The sequence below is a fragment of the Ceratotherium simum genome, chromosome 36, assembly GCF_057802395.1.
Source record: "Ceratotherium simum simum isolate JZ-2026a chromosome 36, ASM5780239v1, whole genome shotgun sequence".
NCBI lineage: Eukaryota > Metazoa > Chordata > Mammalia > Perissodactyla > Rhinocerotidae > Ceratotherium > Ceratotherium simum.
In genome coordinates, this window is record NC_141935.1 from 19,145,978 (window position 1) to 19,173,307 (window position 27,330).

Sequence of the window (27,330 nt, forward strand, 5' to 3'; positions counted from 1 at the left end):
TAATTCTTAATCTAACAAATATTTATTGACAGAAATGTATATTTCTCCTTATGTTTTCCTCTGCCTTTTTGGCTCCTCCTTTTCTGTTTTCTTTAAGTGAGGTTATTGTCTTTTTTGTTAGCCACTCAGTGTGGGGTTTCACAAGGCATGGTCCTAGGACTTCTCTTTCTATATTCTCTTCCTAGGCTGTCTCAAAGGTAACTGTGGTTTAAGTTATAAACTATAGGCAAACTCACAAATCTATATCTTCTACTCAGACTTTCCCTAAATTTGTAATCTTTCAAAGATAGCCTAAACTCATTATGTCCAAAACTGAACTCACGATGCCTACCCCACCACCTCACCCACCTGGTCCTCTTCTACTGCCCTCTGTCAGTGAATGACACTCTCCCCAAGTTGTGGAAGCCAGAAACCTCAGAACTATCCCTTATTCCTTCCTCTTCCTCATTCTCACCATCTAATCCATCCTTGAGTAGCTGACTTTATTTCTTATATATCTTTTTTATGTCTGCTTTTGTTTTTTTCTATCACTACCATTATAGACAAAGCTACTATTATTTCTCCCTTGGGCTACCCCAGCAGTCTTTCTGCATCCGCTTTGCATCCCCCCTCCACCGCCACCCCCAAACGCATGCGTCCACACACACAGAGTTTAAAAAGTAATCATGGATGCAAAATTCATCTCTGATTATGCCATCCCTTTATTTAAACTAGTAGATGGCATTCCATTTTTGGTAGTATAGAAATCAGATTCATTGACATGGCATACAAGGCCCTACCTTCCTCTTCCGCCTCATGGTCCATTACCTCCCCCCTCTCCTCATCCCCTGCTCTTCCAACTTCGGTGACTTTGTTTCGTCTCCTGTTCATACTCTTCGTTCCAGCCGCTAGGCCCTTGCAGCTTTGCACCCCACCCTCTGTGAAAGGCCTATCACCCCCTCCCCACTTAATTAGTCCCTACTCATTCTTCACATTTCAACCTTAGGGTCGTTGCTTCAGGGAATCCTTTCCTGTCTCCACAACAGTGTTAAATCTCCCATCCTCCTTAAAATTAAGCACTGATAACCAAGATTCATAAAGAATCACTTTAGTTTTTATTTGTTTTTGTTTGGGGAATAGTTTTATTTTTTGTTTTTGATGCTTGTATTCTGCCTCTGACTCTTAAAACCTCTATTCTAATTGCTTGGCCTTTATTGGCTGTAAAGCTTACATCTCTTTCTGTATTCTTAAGAAGCTACATTAGATTTACTAAAATAGATATGGAAGAATTTTGTCTTGGAAATGGAGGAGGCTAGGGATCTTTAAATCACCTATGATTTAGACCTACCATCTGGCTATTTTAAGTCATATTCTCAGTTATTTGAAGAGTCATACTCCTATTTTTTTCTAAGTTGGGTAGGTTGTTGACATGGTAAACTAGTCTATTTTTAATTTTTGGATGAGGACTTCAAAAAGTCTTTCCTATTTTAAAAAAAGTTGCTTTCTCATGGTATTTTTTTATGGGACTAAAATGTTTCATTTCTAATCTTTTTTTTTTTTGAGAAATAAAACATTATAGATACACTTGAAGCCCTATGTGTGCTTTCTAGGTTCTATTTATGACTTTTCCTATGTGGAAATAACTACTTTTCTGAATTTGGTCTTTCTTATTCCCATTCAAAAATTTTAAAAAATTTTCAATGTGTGTATCTGTACATAAAATACTACATATTATTTATTTTTAAACTTCCAGTACTTCTGCAGCTTACATTTTTCATTTAACATTGTCTTACAGCTTTATATTCATGTTAGTCTGTATAGTATAGTTCATTTGTTTTCACTACTGTTATTATATGCCATTGTATGACTATGCCACAGTTTACCCATTCTCTTATTAATAGATGTACTACAGTTTGTTCATTTTTCTATTGGTGGATATTTAGATTGTTCCTGGTGTTTTTTGTGTTTCATTTTGGTTTTTTTTTCTACTTAGTTAGCTTTTTGTTTTTGCTATTACAGACAATGCTGCAATGATCATTACTGTGTATATCTTTTTGTGAAGATGTATAGAATGATATCTCTCTCCAAGTGGAATTGCTAGGGTGAAGGGCATGCATATTCTCAACTTTACTAGATAATGTCAAATTGCTCTTCAAAGTGGTTGCACTAATTTATACTAACAGTAGTATAAATTAGCATTATAATACTAGATTAAAATTAGTTATATAAATATAACACTAAATCTCATACTAACACTGTATGAGATTTACTTTTGCTCCACATTCTTCTCAACACTTTATATTATTTATATATATTTATATTTATTTAATAAATTCAGATCTCTTTTTCTGAACTACTGTTTCATGGGAAGAACTTAAGAAGCTAGCCTGAGTTGTTATACTGCTACTAGCAATAACTTTGTAAAATATTTGGTGTCCCAATAAGACGTCTGAAGGCTGAAAAAAGAGCGACATGATGATCCTAGAAATTACAAAAGCTGAAAGTGTAATCTGTAGGGTTCTGTTAATGTAGGCAAATCATATATAAAATGTCTCAATGAATGGTGCCTCTGAGAGAGTATAAACGTGTCTCTTGGAACTGAATGTCACCTACCAGGTAAAGCAGCGCCCACACTTGACATTAATAGGCCAGTAAACTGCTGTCAAGATACAGATAGAATTTTTACAACGATTACAATAAAGGTGAAGGGCTCCTGCCCCTCCCGAAAGCCAAATCAGAGCAAAATACTTGAAAGGCTAGGAAGGCTGTGTTGAAAGGTACAAGAAGATCTGAATGTCACCCTCCTATAAGCCCAGTTTACTGGGACTCTGATGACAGCCTGGAAGAGCTGTCCCAGTAGGAACAGGCTTGACCACTGCCTTTGTCACATTCCCCATGGCCACAGGGTTGTCCTCCATCTGCCTCAAGAAGAAGCAAGCGGTGAAGAAGTCCTATGACATTGATGAGGCCAAGGGCAACACGGTGAGCAGGGCTGGTGGAGAGAAGATGTGCGCGTTCGACTAGCCCCTGAGTCTGACGCTTTGGGTGTAAACAGAATGAGGATTGTCTAAGCCATGTCCACTTGGCTACTTGTAAATATAACAGATTTTCCCACCATCAGAAAAGAGTAATAGGAAGAAGGAATTGAAGAGGTGGGAAGGAAAGAGTAAGTAGTTGAGAGGAGAAAAGGAAAATGCTCATGATTGAGGCAAATATTGATTAACACTAATGGAGTTTGGCTAATCCTGACCCTAAGCGCTAACCAGGAAGGACTGAATTGAAAAGCAAATATCTCTCCACAGAATTGAGGGTTGTTTACTAACTTGAGTTATCTGGAACAAAGCCAAGAAGAAGGAAATAATAAAGGCCTCTGAACAGCTAGAATAGCTGTCACAGAGTTCAAACAGTGAAGTCTCTGCCTTTTAGTTATAGAAGACCTATCTCAAGCTTTCACTTGGCACGCACTTCTCTAGTTCATCACACAATTTTGACAAACTCTGTCTTTAATTTTCAGCCCACAGCAAAGTTGAAACAATAAATTTGAAGGGTATAGTAAATTCAGAGCTCTCCTGCTAAACTTATGTATACTAGAAACATCATGATGTCACAGTTTGAAAATGAGAAAGAAAATAATAGAGATAAAATTAGAATCAGAAACTCAAATAATAATGTGAGACTGTTCAGTATTTTTGCAAACCTCTGTTTTACTTACTTGTACCTCGACATATGATACATACAATAATTGACTTTTTTAATAATAACTCTCTGTCTCAGGGTAAACTTCTTATCATAGGTCTAAATGTTCAGCTCTCCTTCTCCCCTCAACCCTGTCCACCTTTTCCTAAGGAAGAGCAAGCACTGATAAGATTGGCAGTCTTGCTGGTAAAGGTCTGCTCTGGGTTAAAAGATCACATGTACATGTGGCTTGCCGGCTCTCCCTCTCCCTGCTCCCTTGGACTCCTGCAGCTGGTGCAGAAGACTCTGACATTAGTGCAGACTCTTTCCTCTGTGCAGGCAACTGGAATATTAGAGTTTAGGAAGGGGTGGGACCATGGAGAGGAACTGACATAGTAGACCTTTACTGAAGCCATGTGCTACTGTTCAGTTGGCCGAATTCTCCAGATTTGGAGCATTAATGACCCAAATCTAGCTGATAATTCAAGTGTTTTCTTTGAGAGGAAGGGTGATTGGTGGGGCAGGATTCTGGCATTTCATTATCTTTAGTCACTATACCACTTAAAACACCCTAATTACTTCTTCCAATAGCAACTACTCTTCCTCTTTCCACAACTGCCTGTCATTTTTAGCCAACACGTACCCAACCCACACGCATGCTATTGCTTGTTATGGTTTTTTCTTACTCCTTGTGAAAAACTAGTGAAGGAGAGGAAACTAAGGATAGAACAATATGTGCAAGACAACTCTGAGATGTAGGAACCCAACGTCTGTGTATTATTGTTTTAACACGCTTAAGAAATTACTTTCTGATGAGAACTTGGCCCTTCCTGTAGAGACAGTAAAAAGATCAGGGGTTTGAGGGGAGGGAAGGATAAATAGCTGGACCACAGAGGATATATGGGGCAGTGAAACTATTCTGTATGATATTATAATGGTGAATATATATCATTATATGTTTGTCAACAGCCACAGAATGTACAACACCATGAAGGAACCCTAATGTAAACTATGGAATTTGGGTGTAATGATGTGTCAATGTAGATTCATCCATTATGTCACATGTTAGCCCTCTGGTGTGGGATGTTGATGGTAGGGTATGCTGTGTGTATTTGGGGGCAGGAGGTGTGTGGTAACTCTCTGTACTTTCTGCTCAATTTTGTTGTGAACCTAAAACTGCCCCAAAAAATCAAGTAACACACACATGCACACACAAACACACACGCACATACACACACACTTCTGATGGTGTATTCCTCACCTTGTCCTGGTTCATATACCTGAATAAGGCAATTTGGTCAGTGAACACCACTGGGGGACAGGTGTTCAGTTTCGATAAGAGCCTAGTGGCAAACTAATCACTGCTTTTTAAAACCTGTTAGCCGTGTTAGGAAGAGAATGAGTCCAAAACCCCAAGGGGCCCCTCTGAGTGGAGACTGTCACCCTTTGTCAGAGACTCCAGTCAACAAAATCATCAGTAGCAGACTTATAGCTCAAAGAGGTCAGTAGGGCTGTGGGGCCCAAAGTAGAGAGGACCAAGCACAGAGGGCACTCAGTATTTCTTGAGTTCTAGGCCTTCAAGTGCAGAGTCCGGGAGGAAGGGTGGCGGTAATTTGGCAAGACCTAATAAAGAGCATATACCCCACTGTCAAAAAATTAAGTTTCTAGCGATCTACCTTAGAGAAACATGTCCAAAATATTTGCTGTAGCGCTGTTTGTGATAGTGAAAATATGTAAAAAACTTAAGCATCCTCAGTAGGAAAGTGTATAATACAAACTATGGTTTCTTCATATATTGTAATAGAACACAGCAATTAAAATAGATGAAGCAGATCTATACATAACAGGGCTAGAACTCAAAAACATAATGTTGAGTGAAAAGTTTAGAAAGATATATTCAATGTGACCCTGTTTATATAAAGTTAAAACACAAAAAAGTAATATTGCTATTTATGTATACATATGTAGAAAAAGTATAAAAGTGTGTGGAATGTTATGTACCAACCTTAGGGTAGTGGTTATATCTAGGGTGGGAAGGAAGAAAAAGGGATGACGCTGAGTCTCCAGCTATGACTGTAATGATTAATGTCTTAATATTTTATTAAAATAAAATTATTCATTAAAAATTCATAATTTTTCTTAAAAACAAAAATCTCCTGCAAATGTGGCAGAATAGTAACATCAGTTGTTTAATCTTGGTGGTGGATACAGAGGTGCTATATTGATTTCTGTACTTTTTAAGAAATTTAAAATATTTCATAATTCTAAAAAAAGTGAATGAAAAACATTCATTCCAGACAGAGAGGAACAGCTTGTGCAGAGGCCCTGAGTAGAGAAGGATCTTAGCAAGTTCAACTGAGAGAAGAGTGCTGAATGGCTGGAGTGACGTCCACCTAGATGTTATCTAGACTGTTATGAGATAAGCATGGTGAGGTAAACAGGATCTTGATTTTCAAGGCCTGGGAGCCCAGGTAAAAGGTTATGGATTTTGTTCTAGTGGCACTGGGAAACCACCAGTGGATTTGAAATAGTGTAGTGCTGTGTGGATAATGGATTGGAGGATGGGAGGACAGAAGAAAGAATGCAGAATGGATGTACAGAGACTGGTGGGATCCAGTGACAGGTGCCAGTATGGATGGATGGAAGTTGATAGATTTGAGGTAAATTTTGGAGGTAGAGTTGACAGGTCTTGGTGATGGATCTAATGTAGAGATTTTAGGAGAGTGTGTTGTTAAGGATGATTCTAAAATTTCTTTCATAAGGTGATGGATGGATATACAGAGCTGGAGAAAACCAGGGAAAGATCAAATTTGGTGTGAGAAATCAAGTACTGGATTTCAATTCCTGTGAGACAACCAAATGAAAATATTGAATAGGTACTTAGATATAAAGGTTAGGATAAGAAGAATGCTCTGGATGAGAAATTTAAATTTATAAGATGTCAGCAGATTGGTAATATTTGAAGCCATGATAAATTACCCAGGAAGAACAAATAGAGTAAGAAGACAAGGGGTCTAAGAACTGAACCCTGAGGAGCTCCACGTTGAAAGATTGAGTAGAGGGGAGAGGGTCCAGCAGAAGACTGAGCAGCCAGTGAGGCAGAAGGGAAGTCCAGAGGATGTGCTGTCGGAGCTGAGGAAGGAGATGGTCTCAGGTGTATTGAAGACTACTGAGAGGTTAAGCTGCGTGCTCTTTGTCCCAGTATTGGAAGAGAATGCATTTCACAATGGCAGAAAGGAGCTATCTTGAATAGCAATGAATTTGCTTTGACATTCCATTTATTGATGTATAATTTTTAATTATTATTATAAGTATCATGGATTTCATAAAAATTTGTTTATATGAATGTGTGTGTACACACAAGCACACACAGAGACTTATGTACTGCCTGGATTTGGTATAGGACTTATTGAGGATAGCCAGGACAAGATTTTTGTGGTGGATAATCTTAAGTGGGTTTCTCCATTGGTGTGAAATTTTTTTGAGGCATATTGGCACATTATATTTTTGTTTTTAAATTGTGTTAAAATATACATAAGATTTACCATTTTAACCTCTTTTTGTGTCTGTGAGGAAGATCAGCCCTGTGCTAACATCTGCCAATCCTCCTCTTTTTTTGCTGAGGAAGACTGGCCCTGGGCTAACATTCGTGCCCACATTCCTCCACTTTATATGGGACGCCCCCACATCATGGCTCTGAAATGAAAATAAGTGAAGCAGTGCGTAGGTGCGCCCCCCGAGATCCGAACCGGCAAACCCCGGGCCACCGCAGCAGAGCGTGCGCACTTAACTGCTTGCGCCGCTGGGCCGGCCCCCATTTTAACCATTTTTAAGTGTACAGTTCAGTGGCATCAACATTAACAACATTCACATTGTTGTGTGGTCATCACCACCATCCATCTCCAGAACTTTTTTCATCTTCCCAAACTGAAACTCTCTACCCATTAAACAATAAACCCCTATGCCTCTGTCTCCCATGGGCCCTGGCAACCACCATTGTACTTTGTGTCTCTATTAATTTGACTGCTCTATTCTAGGTACCTCATATATAAGTGGAATCATACACTATTTGTTCTTTTGTGACCGACTTATTTCACTTAGCATAATGTCCTCAAGATTTGTTCATGTTATAGTATGTGTCAGAATTTCCTTCCTTTTTAAGGCTGAATAATATTCCATTGTGTTTAAGTACCACATTTTGTTTATCCATTCATTTGTCAGTGGACACCTGGGTTGCTTCCACCTTTAGCTATTGTGCATAATATTGCCGTGGACATGGGTGTACAACAAGTATCTGTTTGAGTTCCTGCTTTCAGTTCTTATGGGTATCTATACACTTTCTCCACATTCTCACTAACACTTGTTACTTTCTGGGTTTTTTTAAAAATAGTAGCCATGCTAATGAGTCTGAAGTGATATCTCATTGTGGTTTTGATTTGCATTTCTCTAATGGTTAATGTTGTTGAGCATCTTTTCATGTTCTTTTTGGCCATTTGTATATCTTCCTTGGAGAAATGTCACCTCTGAAAGTACTAACTTTAGATTTTATTCTGATAAAACACATATGTCATATAGACTTTTTGAAACATAACCAATTATTGGTTCTTCTATTTTCTTGAACTAGTTCTTGGTTTTGAGTCTACAACATACTCAAAGACAACATAGAGAAAAAAAATGTCAAATCATACTTTTGAAAAATGGGCCTTATATTGTTTAAAAAGTAAAATAAAAGAAAGGGAAATTTTAACATTCATGTTTTAAGTGGCTTATTTTCATTTGTTTTGGTTTTATATAAAGTGGTAAATATATTTTTATTCTTCTTAAATATTATTATACAAATCTACCTAAAAATACTGATGAAAGTAGTTTGTTTCCTTTTCAAAATTTATTTAAATGTAGGTTATGTCATTTAATCTTTCATAAAGTGTCTGATCAACCAGTAGAGATGACTAAAGAGTCAGACTCCCAAGGAAGGTTGTTTTTGGATAAAAATCGTGTGAAGGATCATTTAGTTTTACTTCCACCGTATTTTTCTTTTATTACTTAGTAATGAAGAGTAGTCGAATAAAAGTTTGTTTTATTGTGTATAGTATATACACACACACACACCCATTTGAGTTAATCTGGGTACAGTTATCCTGGAAACCAAGTCTCAGTAAAGTTAGATTTGAGACTGAGAAACAGATCTCTTGTCTCTTAGTTCGTTACCAGGATCCTGTAGTGTCTTGTAAACAGATGACTTTCTTCAAATGGATGTTTTGATTGGCTCTCTGCTTTAGTGTTCTTTTTTAACAGAAATATGTCTACTCGTTTTCTTTAACAGTTGTTTCGAGAAGTACGAATAATGAAGATATTGAATCATCCTAATATAGGTATGAAATTTGTATATACAGTTAATGATGAAGTGTTTTCCTTAATTTGAGGCTGTTTGAAAAGATACAATTTCAAGGATATTTTATATAAAAAGAAGAAAAATGATAACCTGAGAAAGTGATACTTTGTGTAAATATAGATTATAAAGAAGTTAACTGCAGGTTACAAATTGCTGTTTTCTACTACCTTGCTATCTTCTGCTTTCCACTAAAATAATATATATGACTTGGAGGTAATGCATACAAATGTTTTTTGTATCTCCTTACTAAATCTCTCCAAATACAAATTGCATGCCATTTAAGTATTGATAAAAAATGATTTCCAGATCATTTGATAAATATGCATTTTGGTTTGATCATAGTTTATAGGCAAAATAACTAATTTGAATTTTAAAATAAAGAGTTGATTTCAATTTTAGTGAATTTGTTTCCATAAGTTCTGATTTTCCCCCGTATTTACAAATAAATTCATTGATTACATATATTATACGAAGTCATTGAATTGTAAGAACTAAAAAGCCATGCTTCTTTTAATCTGTTTATTTATTTATTTATTTTTTTGTGAGGAGATCAGCCCTGTGCTAACATCCGCCAATCCTCCTCTTTTTTTGCTGAGGAAGACGGCCCTGGGCTAACATCTGTGCCCATCTTCCTCCACTTTATATGGGACGCCGCCACAGCATGGCTTGCCAAGCAGTGCGTCGGTGCGCGCCCGGGATCCGAACCAGTGAACCCCGGGCCACCGCAGCGGAGTGCGCGCACTTAACCGCTTGCGCCACCGGGCCGGCCCCTAATCTGTTTATTTTTTAAACACATATTTCTTGCACATTTAAAAATCTTATGTTTATTAGAGATAGTAATGTGATTATTTCTGGTATATAATTTCAAATTCGTGTCTGATAATTTAGTATTTTTTTAACCAGAAACTTTTATAATATCACACAATTATAGAATTTTTTTGTTTCTATAACAAAGATTATTTAACATTTTAACATAGGCTCATTATAATATAGTCTCTTTTTAAGCTTTAGTTAAAATTGTATTCTGATTTTAAGATTTTCCTTTTTATTACCTTATTCTAATTAGAAGAAGTAATGGTTTTTTAATACCAGAAACTTAACTTCTTTTGACCCAGCAGTTGGTTCCAAATCGCTTCATGGTAAGTACTTTTCTTCTGTAGTAGTGATAACCCTTGAGAGAATTTTTAAACTTAAAGTTGTAATTAATAATTTTTAGTAAATACTTAAATTTTCCACTGTTCTGGTGTTACCTCAGATTTTTTTAAGCGTATCTAATAGGTGCCAACCATTGCAGAGTTATATCTCTAATTTCTTTTTTCAGTAAAATTGTTTGAAGTTATTGAAACGGAGAAGACCCTCTATTTAGTCATGGAATACGCGAGTGGGGGTAAGGATGAGGGGGATTGAAAAGTTATCTTTGATGAGACATATAGAATTATCAACCCTAAAGGTTCATTGTAATATTTATGTTTCCATTGTTGTTAATGAATGTATAGTTTTATTAAAATGCCTTTAAATAATATCTAAAGGAAAATTGAGTGTTTGCTTTCAAGACCTATTGATCCTACATTTAAAAGTTGGATTTTGGCTTATTTAAAAATTACTTATGGACATTTTTCAAAACTCTAAATTTGCATTGTTATCTATGAATATTTCAGTTCTCTTATCTAAATATTATAATATATCATAATGTTATTATGATTAGAAGCTCTAGGCTATAAGCAGGAAATCTCAAATTCAGAATGTACTTAATCACGTTTATAGTAAAAGCATGTTCTAGGTCAGATGTTTATTTCACTCATTGTTCATATATGACAGAATTTCAATATACATGCATTTTCAAGATAATCCATAAAAATGTTTCAATTTAAACAAGTATTGGTCTATATATTTTACAAGTTAGAAGACTGAGTTGACGGGGAAATAGTAAGATGCATTTGTAGTAGAATATAATGTATATTTTGACTACATAGTGTCAAAAATGGGAGTGATTTTTAAACACTGAAATAGAATAGAAAATCGTTTTCATCTCCTGCACTTTCCCTAAAATGAGAGAAACATCAGCTCAAAATCACTGTTCTGTTAGGTATAGGACTTTCTCAGAAACAGATTTAAAATTTATGGAGTTAAATCATTTAATAAGTAAAAAGAGAATACTTCAAGGTTTTAAGGGCTCAGAGAATTTAAGCAATTGAGGAAGAGAGAGGGCAGCTGAAATTATTTAAACCACTTTGGCTAATTAACTTTTTTGCTAATCAATAGGAAAACTTAGTGTTGAATTTAGTGTTGAGTCCTTTTAGCTAATAAAGTATATAGATTTTTATGGTGATTCAGATTTTATGTAACTAGAATAAAGTAAATTTATTCTAGTCTATAGCATCTAAACTATGTGTTTTAATATTCTCTTAGATTACTAAAATTTTTTACTATAAGTATTAAATATATTTTAATTGCTTTTTCAGTTTTTTATGCAGATTAAAAGTTTTAGTAGATTTGGTTTTTTGCAAAGCTTTTTTCATCCTGAAAATATTTCAATGTAGGTTTTTTGACTTAACCTGAAAACCTATGTCTTTAATGTCTATTATTATAGGATTTTGAAAAAGTATTAATGCACTCATGCAAATTTGCATAAAATATAGGTCTATAATAAAATTAATCTACAAATACCACATAATGAACTCTTTTCCTATTTTTCTGTTCCTTAGTTAGATTTATATAACAATTTGTCAGCTTGGGAACCTTGAGTGTTATTTTTAGTTCAGTTATTTTTTTCTTTTAGTAATCTAAAGTCTAGAGAAAGGGGCTAGACATGCTTTGATACTTTGATATGAGAAATTATAGACTGCTAAAAATCTGTGGACACCATTCTATTTTTATGAAGGTCCGCCACAAGGCTGTGTTAATATTAATATGTGTACTGCTTTAACGATCAGTGGTAAGTACAGTCAACTCTCTATTGGTGCTGATGAAGGGGAGCAATGGCCGGAGTAATAGAGCACACAGGGTCATCACTGCTCTCCTTCAGTAGCATAACTGGATGGGGCGGTGTAGTGTAGTGAGATGTGTGCTGGAATGCAGTCCTAACCAGGTGGTCCCTCACTCAATTCTGATTCCTAGTGATGGGGTTTCTCTAGGTCTTGCCAGTCAGTGATCCTGTAACAAAACCATCATGGTTCTGTGGCAGTAAATCTAGAATCATTTTCTTGCCTTTTTAATCTATAAATGGCAAGGTGGCTCTGGAAAATAAAGCACTTAATATTTTTCCTCTGAAATTTCTAAATATTTTAGAATTGAATCTGATGTGCACACTAGAAACCTAGCATGAGCAAGAGTTGAGTCAGACAACTGCCTCTTTGCTGGGAGTAGATCAGTTCGTTCTGGGTCACTAATGGGGCAAAAGATCTTCAGTGATTAGAAAGGCTGGGAACTCCTTTATGATTTTGAACCGTGTTTCATCCACAGGAGCCCATTAGAAGTAGGTGCCAGGGCCACTCTGGAATGGTCTGTTTATTCCTTCTTTCATTCATGCAAACAATATTTATTAAATGTTTACTATGTACTAGGTAATAGTCTAGGTTCTGGGATCACCTGGGTGAGCAAAGACAAAGTCCCTGCCCTCAAGAAGATTACATTGTAGTTAGGGAAGCAAATCATAAAGAAATTATTTTTAATAATTGAAGGCCTGTGTCATGTAAACACCTGGACATTCCAGGAAGAACTTGAGTAGTCCAAATCTTTGAACTCTTACGTCTATCTTTCCTAGCCTAAACTCACATATCTAGAAGTAGCAGCTATGATGGGTCCACTAGAGCATCCATTCAGTTCTCTGTTTTCATCATCCCATTTAATCATTTAAGTCTGCTTGATATAATACGCTGTCTGACATTGTAGATGTATTAGTTTCATCTGACATACATCACGTATTTTATTTTTAATATTTTACTTGTATCTTAGGACTGATATTTCATATATGTATATGTAATATATCTATACCTAGATACAAATATATGATTTATTGAGTGCTTACTATATGCCAGTCACTGTGCTAAGCACAAGCATTATTTCATTTAATCCTCGTGACAATTGTGTGAGATAGGCAATAGATAGAAACTGGGTCTTAATGAAGTTAAGAAATCTTCCTCATGTCTGCCAGTAGTTCCTTAGGGCTAAACCAGGACATAACAAAATTGAGCTGATTATAAGTTTTTAAACACTTAAGTATTTAATTATAAGTTTTTAAACACTTTTCTGTACTTTCTAAGAGCTCCTTAAGCCACTTTGTGAGTTTTTAATACACATGTATATCTATATGGTGCAGATTATAAGAACACAAAAAATAAATTTATCCCTTACTCTGAGATATTTTATTTTTAATATTGTAACTAAACATTCATTTTCTTACTATTATTGGCTAGAGAAACATGAAAAGCCTTGGAGATGTAAAGTAATGGATCTATTAGAACATTTCTACAGTTTCTAGTTATCTTTAAATTATTTCCACAAATATATATTGTCTATCCACTTTGTCTTCTGTCATGGGGATGGAGATACAAATAAGGTGATGATGTTCAAGTAGTTTGCAGTTCATTTGGGGTAATAGGAGGTACACACAAGGATGATTTAATTCTGTATAATAAGTAGTTAAATACCAAAATAAATGAAATGAGTGTTGTGAGAATAAGCATAATGAGAGTATAGGAAGGAAAAGAAGGAAATCAACGTTATTGGAAGTAGTGAGATGGAATCTGACCAAGACTACATGACAAGTGGAATTTAAAAAAGAGTGATTCAGCGCAATATGACTTTTGTTATTTTGTTTGAAATGTAGGCTCCAAATACAAAGCCAAATGTAACTTTTGATTGCCCAGGCTGTGGCTTCCCTTTATTAGAATGGGTAATAAAGAGTTGACTGTATTTTTACATAATACTTGAAAGCAAAAAGCAAGTTTTCTTGGTTATGTTTTTATGACTTTTTTAAAGAGTCTTGCTGAATCATAAGCTGCTATGGACATTCAATTTCGTATGTAATTTTTTCCTTTTTTTCTGTTCATGTTATAGTTTGTGATTTACATAGGACTATCAGAAAATTGTGGGCTAAAAGCTTCTTTAAAAACAAGACGAAAACTTGACATTGCGTATATTGTTAATTGAAAATCTGTGTATATTTTACCGCCTGCTTTGCCTTTCTGATTCAGGTGAAGTATTTGATTACTTAGTTGCCCATGGAAGAATGAAAGAAAAAGAGGCCCGTGCAAAGTTTAGGCAGGTATGGAAAGTAGTTTTCAACTTTGTTTTCTGATATTTTTAGTGATGTACAATGCACAGTATCACAAACTGGACTTCAGAGTACATGGTATTTTAAAAGAAAAATTCCTGCTTTCTTATACTCTTTAAGAATGGAAAACTGAAAAAGAAATCTATTCTTCCTGAATTTAAATTTGAAATAGTTTCAAATGGTTATTTTTAGATTATCATAAATAGTGAAATGTTTATAGGTGAGACTCATCTTATTAACTCATTGATAGTCTTGGAAATATAGACTAGACTGAGATAGAAAAGAAATACTTCATCCTTTATCCAATAATTATTATCAAATATTATTAGCTTTATGTATACAGTATAAATGTAACTGTTAAAAATTTTCTTTTATAAGTAAAGATGTCTTGGTGTTAGAACTCATATTTTTGTAGATTTAAAGACTACGGTCAATTTTATTTGGTCAAGTAGGCAAGGAACCTTGCAAATGTGGCAAAAGAAATATGGTAAGATATTTATATTTCTAGTTCAACTTGAATATGACTTGTTACAGAAATGATAAAATAAGAAAAAGTAATTTAAGTTCATCTAAGATTTCATTGTTAATTTTTAGGAATGAAGTGATTAAAATTAGCATACTTTATAAATTACTGTAGAAATAAATTAATGAATTGTAAATTGTTCATAAAATTTACTGAAGTAGAGTTTCAGCATCCAACTTACTATATCCCAAACTTTACCTCAGTGAATTTAAAATATTTCGTTTAAAAATAGCTCAGTACCTTTTCTGTAAGCATGAACACTGATTCTGCAATTAAAGAGGTCCTGTAATCCGTAAGTTTGGGAAACACTGAATACTGATGTAAGATTTTCCTCTAGGAGATTTTACATGTGTGTTAACATATAAACAATTGGAGAAGTCCTGAAGAAGAGAAGAAAAAATGTGTTAACTTTTTTTTGACATAGCCTTCTCCAAATTGATCATGGAGTGAGTTTGTTCTGAGAAACTTGTGTTATTAATATCTCACAGAATTATAACTTTTTGGAACACAATTTGCAAAATGCTTTATACCAAAGACATGCATAGCCATTTTATTCAGGATAGATTCCTAGAAGCATCCATCTTAAAATAGCTGAATCTGAAGACAGCTGGTAACGAGGAAGCAACATTGAGAAACTGGATGGTGTTCAGCCACATACGGTTAGATTCTTTCCTAACCTGGGATGGAAGTCCAGGCTTACCTTGAGTAAAGCACTACTGTCATCGCTTTAAACATCATTGTTCTTTCACTATCAATCATGGCAGTTTTAGTTAGTAGCCAACCAGTAAGAAAATTCCAGTTGGCAATAAATATTCCCATTGGGATCTTAATGTATCATATTTTAAAGACTGTTACTACTCACTCTTATTCTTTTTAGTCAGCTGGTTTTATTTATTTATTTATTGAAAACGTGTGTAGAAAATTGTGCTGGGTACTATATGGAATTAGAGAAAGTGAAAATGCCTGTTATTTTAAACAGCTTGCCCATCTTAACTGATGGGTGGGATGCAGAATAGGAGGCTGGGACACAGATATTTTCATGAAGGTCCAAATAATTACTAATTGGCTTTTTAAAAAAATAAAGTCTTAATTATTTTGAAATCAGCTTCGTATTCCTTGTATTACAGAGGTTGAGTGTCAAATGAATGCTATTTAAAATGTAAAACAATGGGAAATATTTTCCTTATAATTATTCATTCGTTATAAATGTTAAATGTATTTACAATATATGTTTGTCCCCCCAAAATAAAAAAGGTAACTAACTCACATTTTTAAAAACCAGAGACACACACACACTATTTTGTAGTTAGTTGACGAAAGGTTATATTTGTTTTTAAATTTATTTTTGAGGAGCTTATTGTCTTTATAAATTTATTTAAAACTCTTAAAGATTAATAAATGTACATTTTCTTTTATTTTTATTTTCTCTATATTTCATGAAATTACTTTTTCAAAATTTTAACATGAAGGAATGTACTGTATTAGCAAGGATATAGGTATATATGTCCTTGATTCTGCTATTAGATATAGCAAAGATGCTAGGACAGTTTAACACCACTTTAGCAGCCATTGACCATAAAATGCCTCTGCATTCCTTAAGATTTGAGGGCCTGCAAGAAAATCATAGCATTGATTCAGCTCTTCCAGTATCAAGGCTACTACCTAAAGCTTGGGAATTCCTGACCCACTTGTAAGTAATTGCAAAGCACCCCAACAATTACACCTCATGGCAAAACACTGACGTGTCTGGTCCTGGGTCAGTGCAGGGCTGATCCTAAATCGTGTTTTCAAGGTCCATGGCAGAAGGATCATAGGGAAGTTCCTACGTCCTTTTTATGGAGGTACAGAATGTTTTGAGATGGGAGAGTCTGGCCAAAGAATAATGCAGTAAAACTTGGGCTTGTGGATGGGGATTCCTGCAGTGAGTCAGACGCCAGAACTACTTCTCTTTCGTGGCAGAAATTGCACCCTGCCAGATAAGCGTGTAATGTTATAACCCACCATGTTTGACTACTAGAGGGCAGAGGTCATAGAGTTTGGGGAGAGTGAATGCTTAATACAGCATTCTCTCTCATTCTTTTTAATTACCTTTCCATTCTTCGGGCTTTAAGGCTCAAGAGATTTTTATTCCAGAAGTGACTATAGAACTGCTTTCCTAGAGACCATTATGTCTAATGTGAAATGCTATTCCAGAAGTGACTATAAAACTGCTTTCATAGAGACCATTATGTCTAATGTGAAATGCACATTTGATAACCAAATTATTGTCTGTAACATGCCTTCTTCCCTGTGTCAAGACAAAGTGACTTTAAAAAGATAATATCATTATCAGCAAATTTCTGTTATCCATGTTACAAAAATAGCCTTATAATATGAACATACTATAGCACGTATAGTATCTTCAATAAGATGTATTAATATTTACATATAGAAGTATATATCCCTGGGCTAATGAACGTAACTCCGGTGAAAATTGGATACTGGAATTCTGAAGCATATTGCCTAAGAAAACTAATACTACAAATATTCATTGTAAGATTCTGCTGTATTTGGGGTTTCACGCTTCAAATTGATCATAATCATTCACCGTTGCTCTGCTCAAAAACGTTTAGTGGGGCCGGCCCCGTGGCTTAGCGGTTAAGTGCGCACGCTCTGCTGCTGGTGGCCCGGGTTCAGATCCCCGGCGCACACCAACGCACCACTTCTCTGGCCATGGTGAGGCCGCATCCCACATACAGCAACTAGAAGGATGTGCAGCTGCGACATACAACTATCTACTGGGGCTTTGGGGGAAAATAAAGGAGGAGGATTGGCAATAGATGTTAGCTCAGAGCCGGTCTTCCTCAGCAAAAAAAAGAGGAGGATTAGCATGGATGTTAGCTCAGGGCTGATCTTCCTCACAAAAAAAAAAAAAAAAAAACGTTTAGTGGCTCTGTAGTACCTGCTTAGTTTGGAATTCAGAGACTTGTACCAACCTGTCTATCAAGGTTTAACTCCCACTATCACTGTTTTCCCACCTGCATTGTGTTGCTTCAACATCAGTGCGTTTCACCTCCTTACCCCCTACTTCCCCATCACCAGACCTCCACATTTTAAAATATAGCCCTTCAAGGATGGCTTAGATCGGCCAGGAAGCATTTCTAACTGAAATTATTCTTTATGATTCCCTCACTTCTGTGTACCTCTGCTTCTATGATTCTGCCTCGTATTATAGTTACTCATATACATATTTTCTTCTCCTAATCAGACTGTCAGCTCCTTGAGGGCAGGGTCCATATAGTGTTGATTTTTGTATTCTTCTAGCAACACGCACATTTTCTTGCACATAGCGGGTACTCAATAAACTGTTGAATCAAAATAAATCTAATTGAGTTACATATTACTCATTGTGTATTGATTTTTTTGAATTCATGTCTTCTCTGAACCATGTTAATATACATTAGAATAATTTTATAATACAGTACTGAACTATCAGTTTCACTTCTACTACTTTGAAGTTCATTTTTTAACCCATATTTCTATTAGCGTGGTCATACTTTACATTACCTTTAGACTTTTAACAGTCTCATTTCTATCTCCATTTGTCAATGCCTAGCCAATATGTAACCTTCAGACTGCTTATATTTACCTGAATCCACAGAGTTGAATGTTCTGCTGTACATTAAAATGATCGTCCTCCTATACATTAGATATAATTATATGTACAAAATAGTTCTTGATTGCTATCAGATTCTTGCCGTTTCTGTATTTTATGTAGTAAATAACTATCGTAGAATGTTCATAACCTTTTTCTCATTTGTATATTTGACTCTTAAACTTTTGAGTTCCTCCCTGGTTAGCCCTTGTCCCCAAAGAGTCCTATGTAATGGTAAAAATTATGTCTGCATACAAAACCTAGTTACCAGTGTAGAATGCTTTGCCTGAATTAGTGACAGGTTTAAGATTAAATTTCATTTTCACCTCTTTACTTTTGACAATTGGGTTTCTTTTCAAGGCTCAAAAATGTTCCCATTTCTTTATATATGAGCAGACAAATATAGGATGTTGCTAAGTACCCCACTGATAAGTTCTTAGTAAATTGGCCTCACTAAAGAAACATTCCTTGAATACATTTTATATAATTCCTAAAATAGAGTTTTGCTTTTTGAACTTGAACCAAGTGTCTTGGGATACTGATTCACGTGTGCGAAAGCTCTTATTCTAACGCTGGAATAAACCATTTGACCAAAACTACAAATTGTACGCATTTGATCATGTAGACAGAGAAAGATAACAACACAAAAATCATCACAGGGCTGGCCCCGTGCCTTAGTGGTTAAGTGCACATGCTCTGCTACTGGCGGCCGGGGTTTGGATCCCGGGCGTGCACTGACGCACCGCTTCTCCGGCCATGCTGAGGCAGCGTCCCACATACAGCAACTAGAAGGATGTGCAACTATGACATGCAACTATCTACTGGGGCTTTGGGGAAAAAAAAGGGAGGAGGATTGGCAATAGATGTTAGCTCAGAGCCAGTCCTCCTCAGCAAAAAGAGGAGGATTGGCATGGATGTTAGCTCAGGGCTGATCTTCCTCACACACACAAAAAAAAAATCATCACAGACTCTGACAAAGAAATACTTTGGTGTATTTTAACAAGAGAATACTACTTTTCCACATTTAAGAGTGAAAGTTCCATCACTTTAATATGTTTATTAATATGTTTTCTGAATGAAATGAACAGTGAAATTATTAAATATTATTTTGAAACCCAAGTTAGTAGTTTATCTAAATTGGAGGTGATAATTGGGGGAAAATTGCAGTGTTTTTACCATAAAATCATTTAGAACCTTTTATCCGAATGTTTGTTTCAGATTGTATCTGCTGTGCAGTATTGTCATCAAAAGTGCATTGTTCACCGTGACCTTAAGGTAAGCCACCGATTTATAACAAAAAATTCTGAATTATGCACAGATATTTTATAGTATTAGAGTTATCTTATGGTTGCCTAATTGTGCCAGGCACTGTACAAGGAAATTAGTTATCATTTAATCCTCACAGCAACTTTGTGAAAGGCAGTATTTTCACTGAGAAAATGAAGACAATATGAATGAGAAGTTATCTATCATTAAAGGCTAGAGGATTTGATTCACCGTTAGTTAGTTTATTTTAATAGATCAGTGTGGAACTTTGTCCCAAACTAAAAATGCCTGAGGTCCTGTTCAGTCAGAAGCAAGGCCAGGGCAGGAATCCAGGCTTGGATAATGTAAGAGCCAGCGCTTATTCTTTACAGTAAACCTCAAAGAAATAAGGAGAGTTTCTAAATGTTTTTATGAACATCAAGTGGGTGTGATTAGGATAAAGTGGCATACGTTAGAATGAGAAATGTATGATAGTCAACAAATGTTTGTGACAGTGAACATGGGAGCACAGATATCTCTTCAAGGTACTGATTTCATTTCCTTTGGCTATATAACCAAGAGAAGGATTGCTGGATCATAGGGTAGTTCTATTTTTAGTTTTTTGAGGTACCTCCATACAGTTTTCCATAATGACTGTAACCGGTTTACATTCCCACCACCAGTGCACAAGGGTTCCCTTTTCTCCACATCCTTGCCACCATTTATCTTTTATATTTTTGATGATAGCTATCCGAACAGGTGGGAGGTGATATCTCATTGTGATTTTGATTTGCATTTCCCTGATGATTAGTGATGTTGAGTACCTTTTCATGTACTTCTTGACCATTTGTATATCTTCTTTGGAAAAATGTCTATTGAGGTGCTTTGGCCATTTTTTAATTGGATTGTTTATTTTCTTGCTATTGAGTTGTATGAGTTCCTTATATAGTGTGCATATTAACCCTTTATCAGATATATGGTTTGCAAATACCTTCTCCTAATTGTTAGGTTGTCTTTTCGTTCTGTTGATAGTTTTCCTTGCTGTGCAGAAGCTTTTTAGTCTGAAGTCTCACTTGTTTATTTTCGCTTTGGTTGCCTGAGCTTTTGGTGTCATATCCAAAAAGTTAATAGTACTATATTGAATACTGGCAATTTGCTAACAGAGTAGATTTCAGATACTCTCATCACACACACACACAAATGGTAACTATGTGAGGAGATGATATGTAATTAGCTTGGCTATTATAATCTTTTCACTGTGTGTATGTATATCAGATCATCATGTTGTACACCTTAAATATATATAATTCTTATTAAAAGATAAAATAATAAAAAAAGAAAGGGTTGTAACCAAATAAGTTTTTTTTTTTTTTTAATGAAAGTGGAAATATGTCCGTGGGCTAAAACATTTGTCTTTTTTTTTCTTTTTCCCTCTTCTTCCAAATTTAACTTAACATTGTTTCTTACCTAGTAGTCTGTTTTTCTTTTTTATTTCTTGTCACATGGCCTCTGTCGATTACTAGCACTAGTTTGTGTTATATTTGAAAATACTGTCCTGTGCAGTTGTCAAAAGTCTAATCCTGTATTTTGGCTTCATTTTCCTGAGATTACAGGTTTTCTACTGCTCCAAATTTTTCTGTTTCTCGTTTTCCTCCCTCGGCCATTTTAAAGGGAAATCACTTCTGCAAAGAAAGAGAAAAAGAGGACGGTACCCCTGCCTGTGTGTTTGCCCCCCAGCTTTATCTCATTTCTTATATGAAAAAAGAATCACATTCAAACACTGTGTTTTCCTTCCAATCAAGTGGAGGGAGTTTCCTGTACACTCTGGAAGGAGACCTCAGAGCCCCCTCCAGCTCTCCTCTTCTGAGGAGCATGGATACTTTGATATCCATCCAGACATCTTCAGAGAGACCGAGGAAAGTCCAGCTTGCTCACAGATGGCCTCAGATATTTACAATGACCAGGCCATTACATCAGAACATCAAAATAACCTGCTTTTGTCACACAGTCCATAAATTATTTATATTATGATTTAATATAAATCTCCCAAATTTATGTGCTGTTATAGTATTTATGTCATAAATCACACCACATTTTTATCATGTATTTTTGGGTGTTGGATGTATCTCCATTTTCCAGAACAAAGATACCAAGCTAGCATACCTTAAAAAAAGAGAAGGAGAATGGGGTGGGGGAGGGAAGAGCTATATGATGGGCAGAGTGCCTGGCTCTCATGACTCTTCGACTCTCCAATGATAGAGAGAACTCTGATTTTCATTTTAGTCAAATTTTACTCCAATTTGTAACCTCATAAAGCACATCTACAAAGCAACCTATAACTTCGTTAGTCTATCGGTTGTAGCATAGAGTTTGAAACAAAACATGTACAAAAGCAAATCTTTTATTGTATTGCTTGCATTTACAAAAGGCACATTTAGAATTTTTTCTTTGAGTGATTTTTTATTTAGGATTTTAGAAAACCAGCATCTGAAAACATGGAGGGGGAATCACTGCTTTCCACCAAAATATACCTCCAGAAGAGAATCTAGTTTTAGTACAGGAAAAGGAAGCTTCAAACAGACAAGATCTAATGGAGGCTGTACTCTATTGTTTTATTTTACTGAAAGAACAGAACTTTGTTGAGGAAGCATTCTATGAGAGAGGACGAAGGATCTAATTCAGTAGGACAGAACCCCTGACTGGCAATTATTTTAGGTATACTCTTGAGCTTTGCATTATTAACCAGGGATACTCTATTAAAATAGAACACCTTTGGGTAAACTTGTTGGATTAAGCCCCAAATGGATTAGCGTTATGCTGACTTATATGTTTTTAAAGTAGGTCATATTAAGATATAGTTCCAGGATGTTTGTTACCATGAAGAAAAAACGGGTTTAAAATATCCTATGGAAGAAAATGGGTTTTAAATAACCTTTCTTAGAGAGTTACAGATATGCATATAAATGAGAGCTTTCCTTTTATAGTGTTAAAAATAATTCTTATATAGATGTAATTCTGAGCAGCTCTGCGTTGAAGTACCATGCTGGGCTTCTAAATTTGAGATTACGTTTAAAAACGAGAGGCAACAAATATGTGTTTGGGATCTGACATAATTATAATGAATCTTTTATTTTACATAGGCTTTTTACATTGTCCCTTTTATTATCTTCCTCTTAGGCTGAAAACCTTCTCCTTGATGCTGATATGAATATTAAAATTGCTGACTTTGGTTTTAGTAATGAATTTACAGTTGGGAACAAATTGGACACGTTTTGTGGAAGCCCACCCTACGCTGCTCCCGAACTTTTCCAAGGAAAGAAATACGACGGCCCTGAAGTGGATGTGTGGAGTCTCGGGGTCATTCTCTATACATTAGTCAGTGGCTCGTTGCCTTTCGATGGCCAGAATTTAAAGGTATCGGCTAAATCGACATTAATGTTTCATCCCCAAGTATGATAATTTCAAACGCCGGTTATAAGTGCTTTCTTTTGCCTTTTTAAGGAACTGCGGGAGCGAGTCTTACGAGGGAAGTACCGTATTCCCTTCTATATGTCCACTGACTGTGAAAATCTTCTCAAGAAATTACTAGTGCTGAATCCAATAAAGAGAGGCAGCTTGGAAGTAAGTACTTTTTTGTACTCCAGATTTAAAGTTTAGCAATTAAAATATTCCAGGAACTGAAGAGGATTTTAAATAATTTACTCCCTGTGTCTTTTTAGGAAAATTGCCAAATCATCTAATTTGCCTTTTGTTTAGAGCTAGGGAAAGGGACGTGATTCTGTCACTGCTCAAAAGTTGTCACAGAAGGTTTCTTTAAAGACTGTTATTTCTTCTTTGTCCTGTAGTGAAGTATTAAATTAAAACAGCTTAAAAATAGAGATAAAATTGACTTTTAGTTGGAGAAGGAGGAAAACCTAGCCTCTGTCAGAAATTGCTTGATCCAATACAGAAACCTTATATTTAGTAAGTACGAATATTTCGAGGATAAAAGAAGATAGTGGAAATTCTAAGCGAGTAAATACTTCATGGCTGTATCTGAAATTAGTATCTGATATTAAAAATTTTAATAGAAACCTCTCAACATCAGTACAGAAAACTTACAATTTAAGTAGAACGTATTGGAAACAGGTATTTCATTTCTTAACACACTGTTGTGTTGCCTACATACAGTCCCTATGTGAGGTTATTTATAATAATAGACACTATTATAAATGTACTAAATGTGTTATAGCCAAATAACATCAGAGGTTCACATAACCAAAATGTCTAACCTTTTTTCCTCTGACACTGTAGTGAGAACAACTCATTTCTTAAGTATTTTGCCCATCTGTTTTTAAGAATGATATTATAGCCTATACTAAGATAATTTCAAGATTCAGCATGTGTTATTCACTGGTACTTTTTGTCCTCATTTATTTGCCTTAATAGATAGGGTAGAAAATTCAGAGAATTAACCTCATTTAAACTGTACTTTTTTAGTGTAGCAATGGGGCTTTCTGGCACGGACTCCATGCTGGTTAGGAGGCAGCCTTATAGGGAGCCATCCCTGTGTACAGAGCTCTCAGGTTAGTTTGGGCTTTGTAATTATATTTCCACAAATATTTTTCACTAAAAGATACAGTATGTTTTGATGGAAGTTAAGGGATGGTGACTTCCATTGGGAAATTATTTTAAATGCTTTATATCAGTGAATCAATTATCAGATATTTTTTACTGAATTGTTTGTTTAAATGTGATTAGTTCCTGCCTATGGTTTTTGTATTTTTTTGGGGGGGGTAAAAGAATATGTTAATGATGTTTTAATAGAGAAGCCTGTGCAGTCGAAATGCCCACTTTCATATTACTGCTTTTCTAAACTTACTTTCAATCATTATTGATAGAAAATTGTGTGAAGTAGTTTAAAATTGTTGACTCTCATGTCAGTTCTAAAATTTTATGGCAACATAAGTCTGTCTTAATCTGCTTTATGACCGACTTTTATCATAGGAACCTGATTTACCTGAATGTCACTTAATAAAGTATCCATAGTTGATGCATCAGCTCAGCTAATGAGCAGAACAAAAAGAACGTACAAAAATTATTTGGGGGGAATAGATGTTACACATCTCTGTATCTCTGTGGACAGCTGATAAGATGTACTTACTGTCTCAATGATGATTAATTTACAGTAGCCAAATGTTTACCTCTTTCATCCTTTGTATTAAAATACAAAAGATTAAAGTTTTAGAATTTTATGAGCTTAATTTAAAAGCTGAATTATTATTATTAAAATATTTGATCATCAGAAGCTCAACTTGATGTATTTGAATACAGTCTGAGCCTCCTGCACCAGCTTATCAAAACTAAGTTTTCAGCCATGAAACCATGAGTCTTCATTGGAAATATTGTCATAATATTACAGATATCACTATATAAAGTCTGATCTGCTTCACAATTCCCAGAAATAACTTTCCAAAGAAATCTGACACCGTTTAAAAAAAGAAACATTTTTTATACCAAATCTTAATAAACTCTCTTTGAAATAGCAGTGACATTGAAAATTACATTAGTCTTCACTTTTATTTTTCATGCGAAGTTTATTATCAACTTTACAGCAAAAAAAAAAAATCCATAAATATAAAAAACAGCTGTTTTCAAAATACTAGTCTTCAGTCTGTAAACATAAATTTTTATACAGTGGTAATGTTTTCATGTCGTGGTGCGTTCTTTTTGTTTTTAACATGAGTATGTACTTTTTGCTTTATCATAAGAGTGAGCTCCTTCCTTGTCAATAGCAGTGTTGTTCTCCTTGGATTATGTATTATAAGTTATTTAACTATTCCCTGCTTGTTGCACATTTAAGTTGTTTTCGTTAAAAATAACGTGATATACTTTTTTTTTTCTTTGGGATATATGCGTAAATAAATTCTCCAGAGCATAATTAGTAGGTCAAAGGGTATAAACACTCTGATAGGTCTTAGAGATTATTGCCAAAAGATCGTGTGTGATCTAAGGCATTTGAAGATATCTGTTCTATGGCCGGCCCCGTGGCTTAGCGGTTAAGTGCGCGCGCTCTGCTACTGGTGGCCCTGGTTCGGATTCCGGGCGTGCACCGCTTCTCCGGCCATGCTGAGGCCATGTCCCACATGCAGCAACTAGAAGGATGTGCAACTATGACATACAACTATCTACTGGGGCTTTGGGGGGAAAAAAAAGGAGGAGGATTGGCAATAGATGTTAGCTCAGAGCCGGTCTTCCTCAGCAAAAAGAGGAGGATGAGCATGGATGTTAGCTCAGGGCCGATCTTCCTCACACCCACACACACACATACACACACAAAAAGAAGATATCTGTTCTCCACAACTGGATTCAGTATTGGATATAATAATCTCCAGTATTTGATGCCTTTATGGTAGTAATGTAGTTTGTCATAATTGCTTTAATGTGTATTTATTTCATTAGAGATAATGCTCGATATTTTTAAAAACTAGTTATCTGTGCTTCTTCATGTGTAAACTCTCTGTCTCTGAACTATTGTCTAAAGGAGTCTAGTTTATCAGCCTTGTAGATTTTTATGAGCTTCGTACATTTTAATATGAAATATTTCCCCTGTTAATTCCTGTATGTAAAAAAATGAAACTCTATGTATTTTTTTTGGTGTCACTTGAGTATCATGAGTAATTTATTAAATGCTAGTCTTTCTTCACTATATATAGTTTGTTATTATTGAAATTTGATTTACAGAATCTTATGCAGCTTACTGTCTTTTTTGTGTGTGTGTGTGAGGAAGATCAGCCCTGTGCTAACATCTGCCAATCCTCCTCTTTTTTTTTTTTTTTTTTTTTTTGCTGAGGAAGACTGGCCCTGGGCTAACATCCATGCCCATCTTCCTCCACTTTATATGGGACGCCGCCACAGCATGGCTTGCCAAGCGGGTCGTGGGTACGCGCCCGGGATCCAAACCGGCGAACCCGGGGCCACCGCAGTGGAGCGCATGCACTTAACCACTTGCGCCACCAGGCCGGCCCCAGCTTATTGTCTTATTAAATGTCTAGTTTAACTTACACACCTTCCTCTTGCTTCTCAAATATGACTGCATACTTAAGTATTTTTTAAAGCCTTTTTAAGTTAAGCACCTTATTTATCCTCCATGAAAATAAAATTGATGAAATTAGTTTTACATGCTACTTGCTTGACCTATGGTTGTTTCTAGATCTAAACAGTTACATAATTTTTTCAGGTTTTATGTATGAATGTTGGCAGCACTTGCTAACTGCACTAATAATGGGAGGGGCAGTATCACACCTGATTTTTAAAGGATTTGTGTTTTATGTTATACACTAAGGTTTTTTTTTTTTCTTATTTACTGGAATATGGGTGTGTCTAGATTTTTTTATTAGAAAGAAACTGAAAGACTTTTCTGCTATCCCCTCTATGTATATCTTCTTTCATTTTTCCAGTCCTTAGCCAGGATGGACCGTGTTACCTTTTAAAATAATGCAGAATTTGAGCCTAAAGCAAAGCTCCTCCTTAATGGATGGAGGATTGTATGACTCCTTTTCTCTGTCATCTTTGATCCTCCTCAGAAAGTATTTATTTTTACTTGTAACACCGTTTTCAGCTGCTGC

At 35.5% G+C, this 27,330-nt stretch overlaps 1 protein-coding gene across 3 annotated transcripts in view; it reads left to right on the forward strand.

Moving 5' to 3' along the window:
• MARK1 (microtubule affinity regulating kinase 1) overlaps window positions 1-27,330 on the forward strand; it is a 123,181-nt gene that overhangs the window by 61,286 nt on the left and 34,565 nt on the right. For all 3 annotated transcript variants that reach the window (XM_004439669.3, XM_014794720.2, XM_087424367.1), the window contains exons 4-9: window positions 8,978-9,026; window positions 10,368-10,433; window positions 14,242-14,312; window positions 19,697-19,753; window positions 22,901-23,137; window positions 23,225-23,344. In XM_004439669.3, the coding sequence (XP_004439726.1) occupies window positions 8,978-9,026; window positions 10,368-10,433; window positions 14,242-14,312; window positions 19,697-19,753; window positions 22,901-23,137; window positions 23,225-23,344 (600 nt within the window). The remainder of the gene's footprint in view (window positions 1-8,977; window positions 9,027-10,367; window positions 10,434-14,241; window positions 14,313-19,696; window positions 19,754-22,900; window positions 23,138-23,224; window positions 23,345-27,330) is intronic.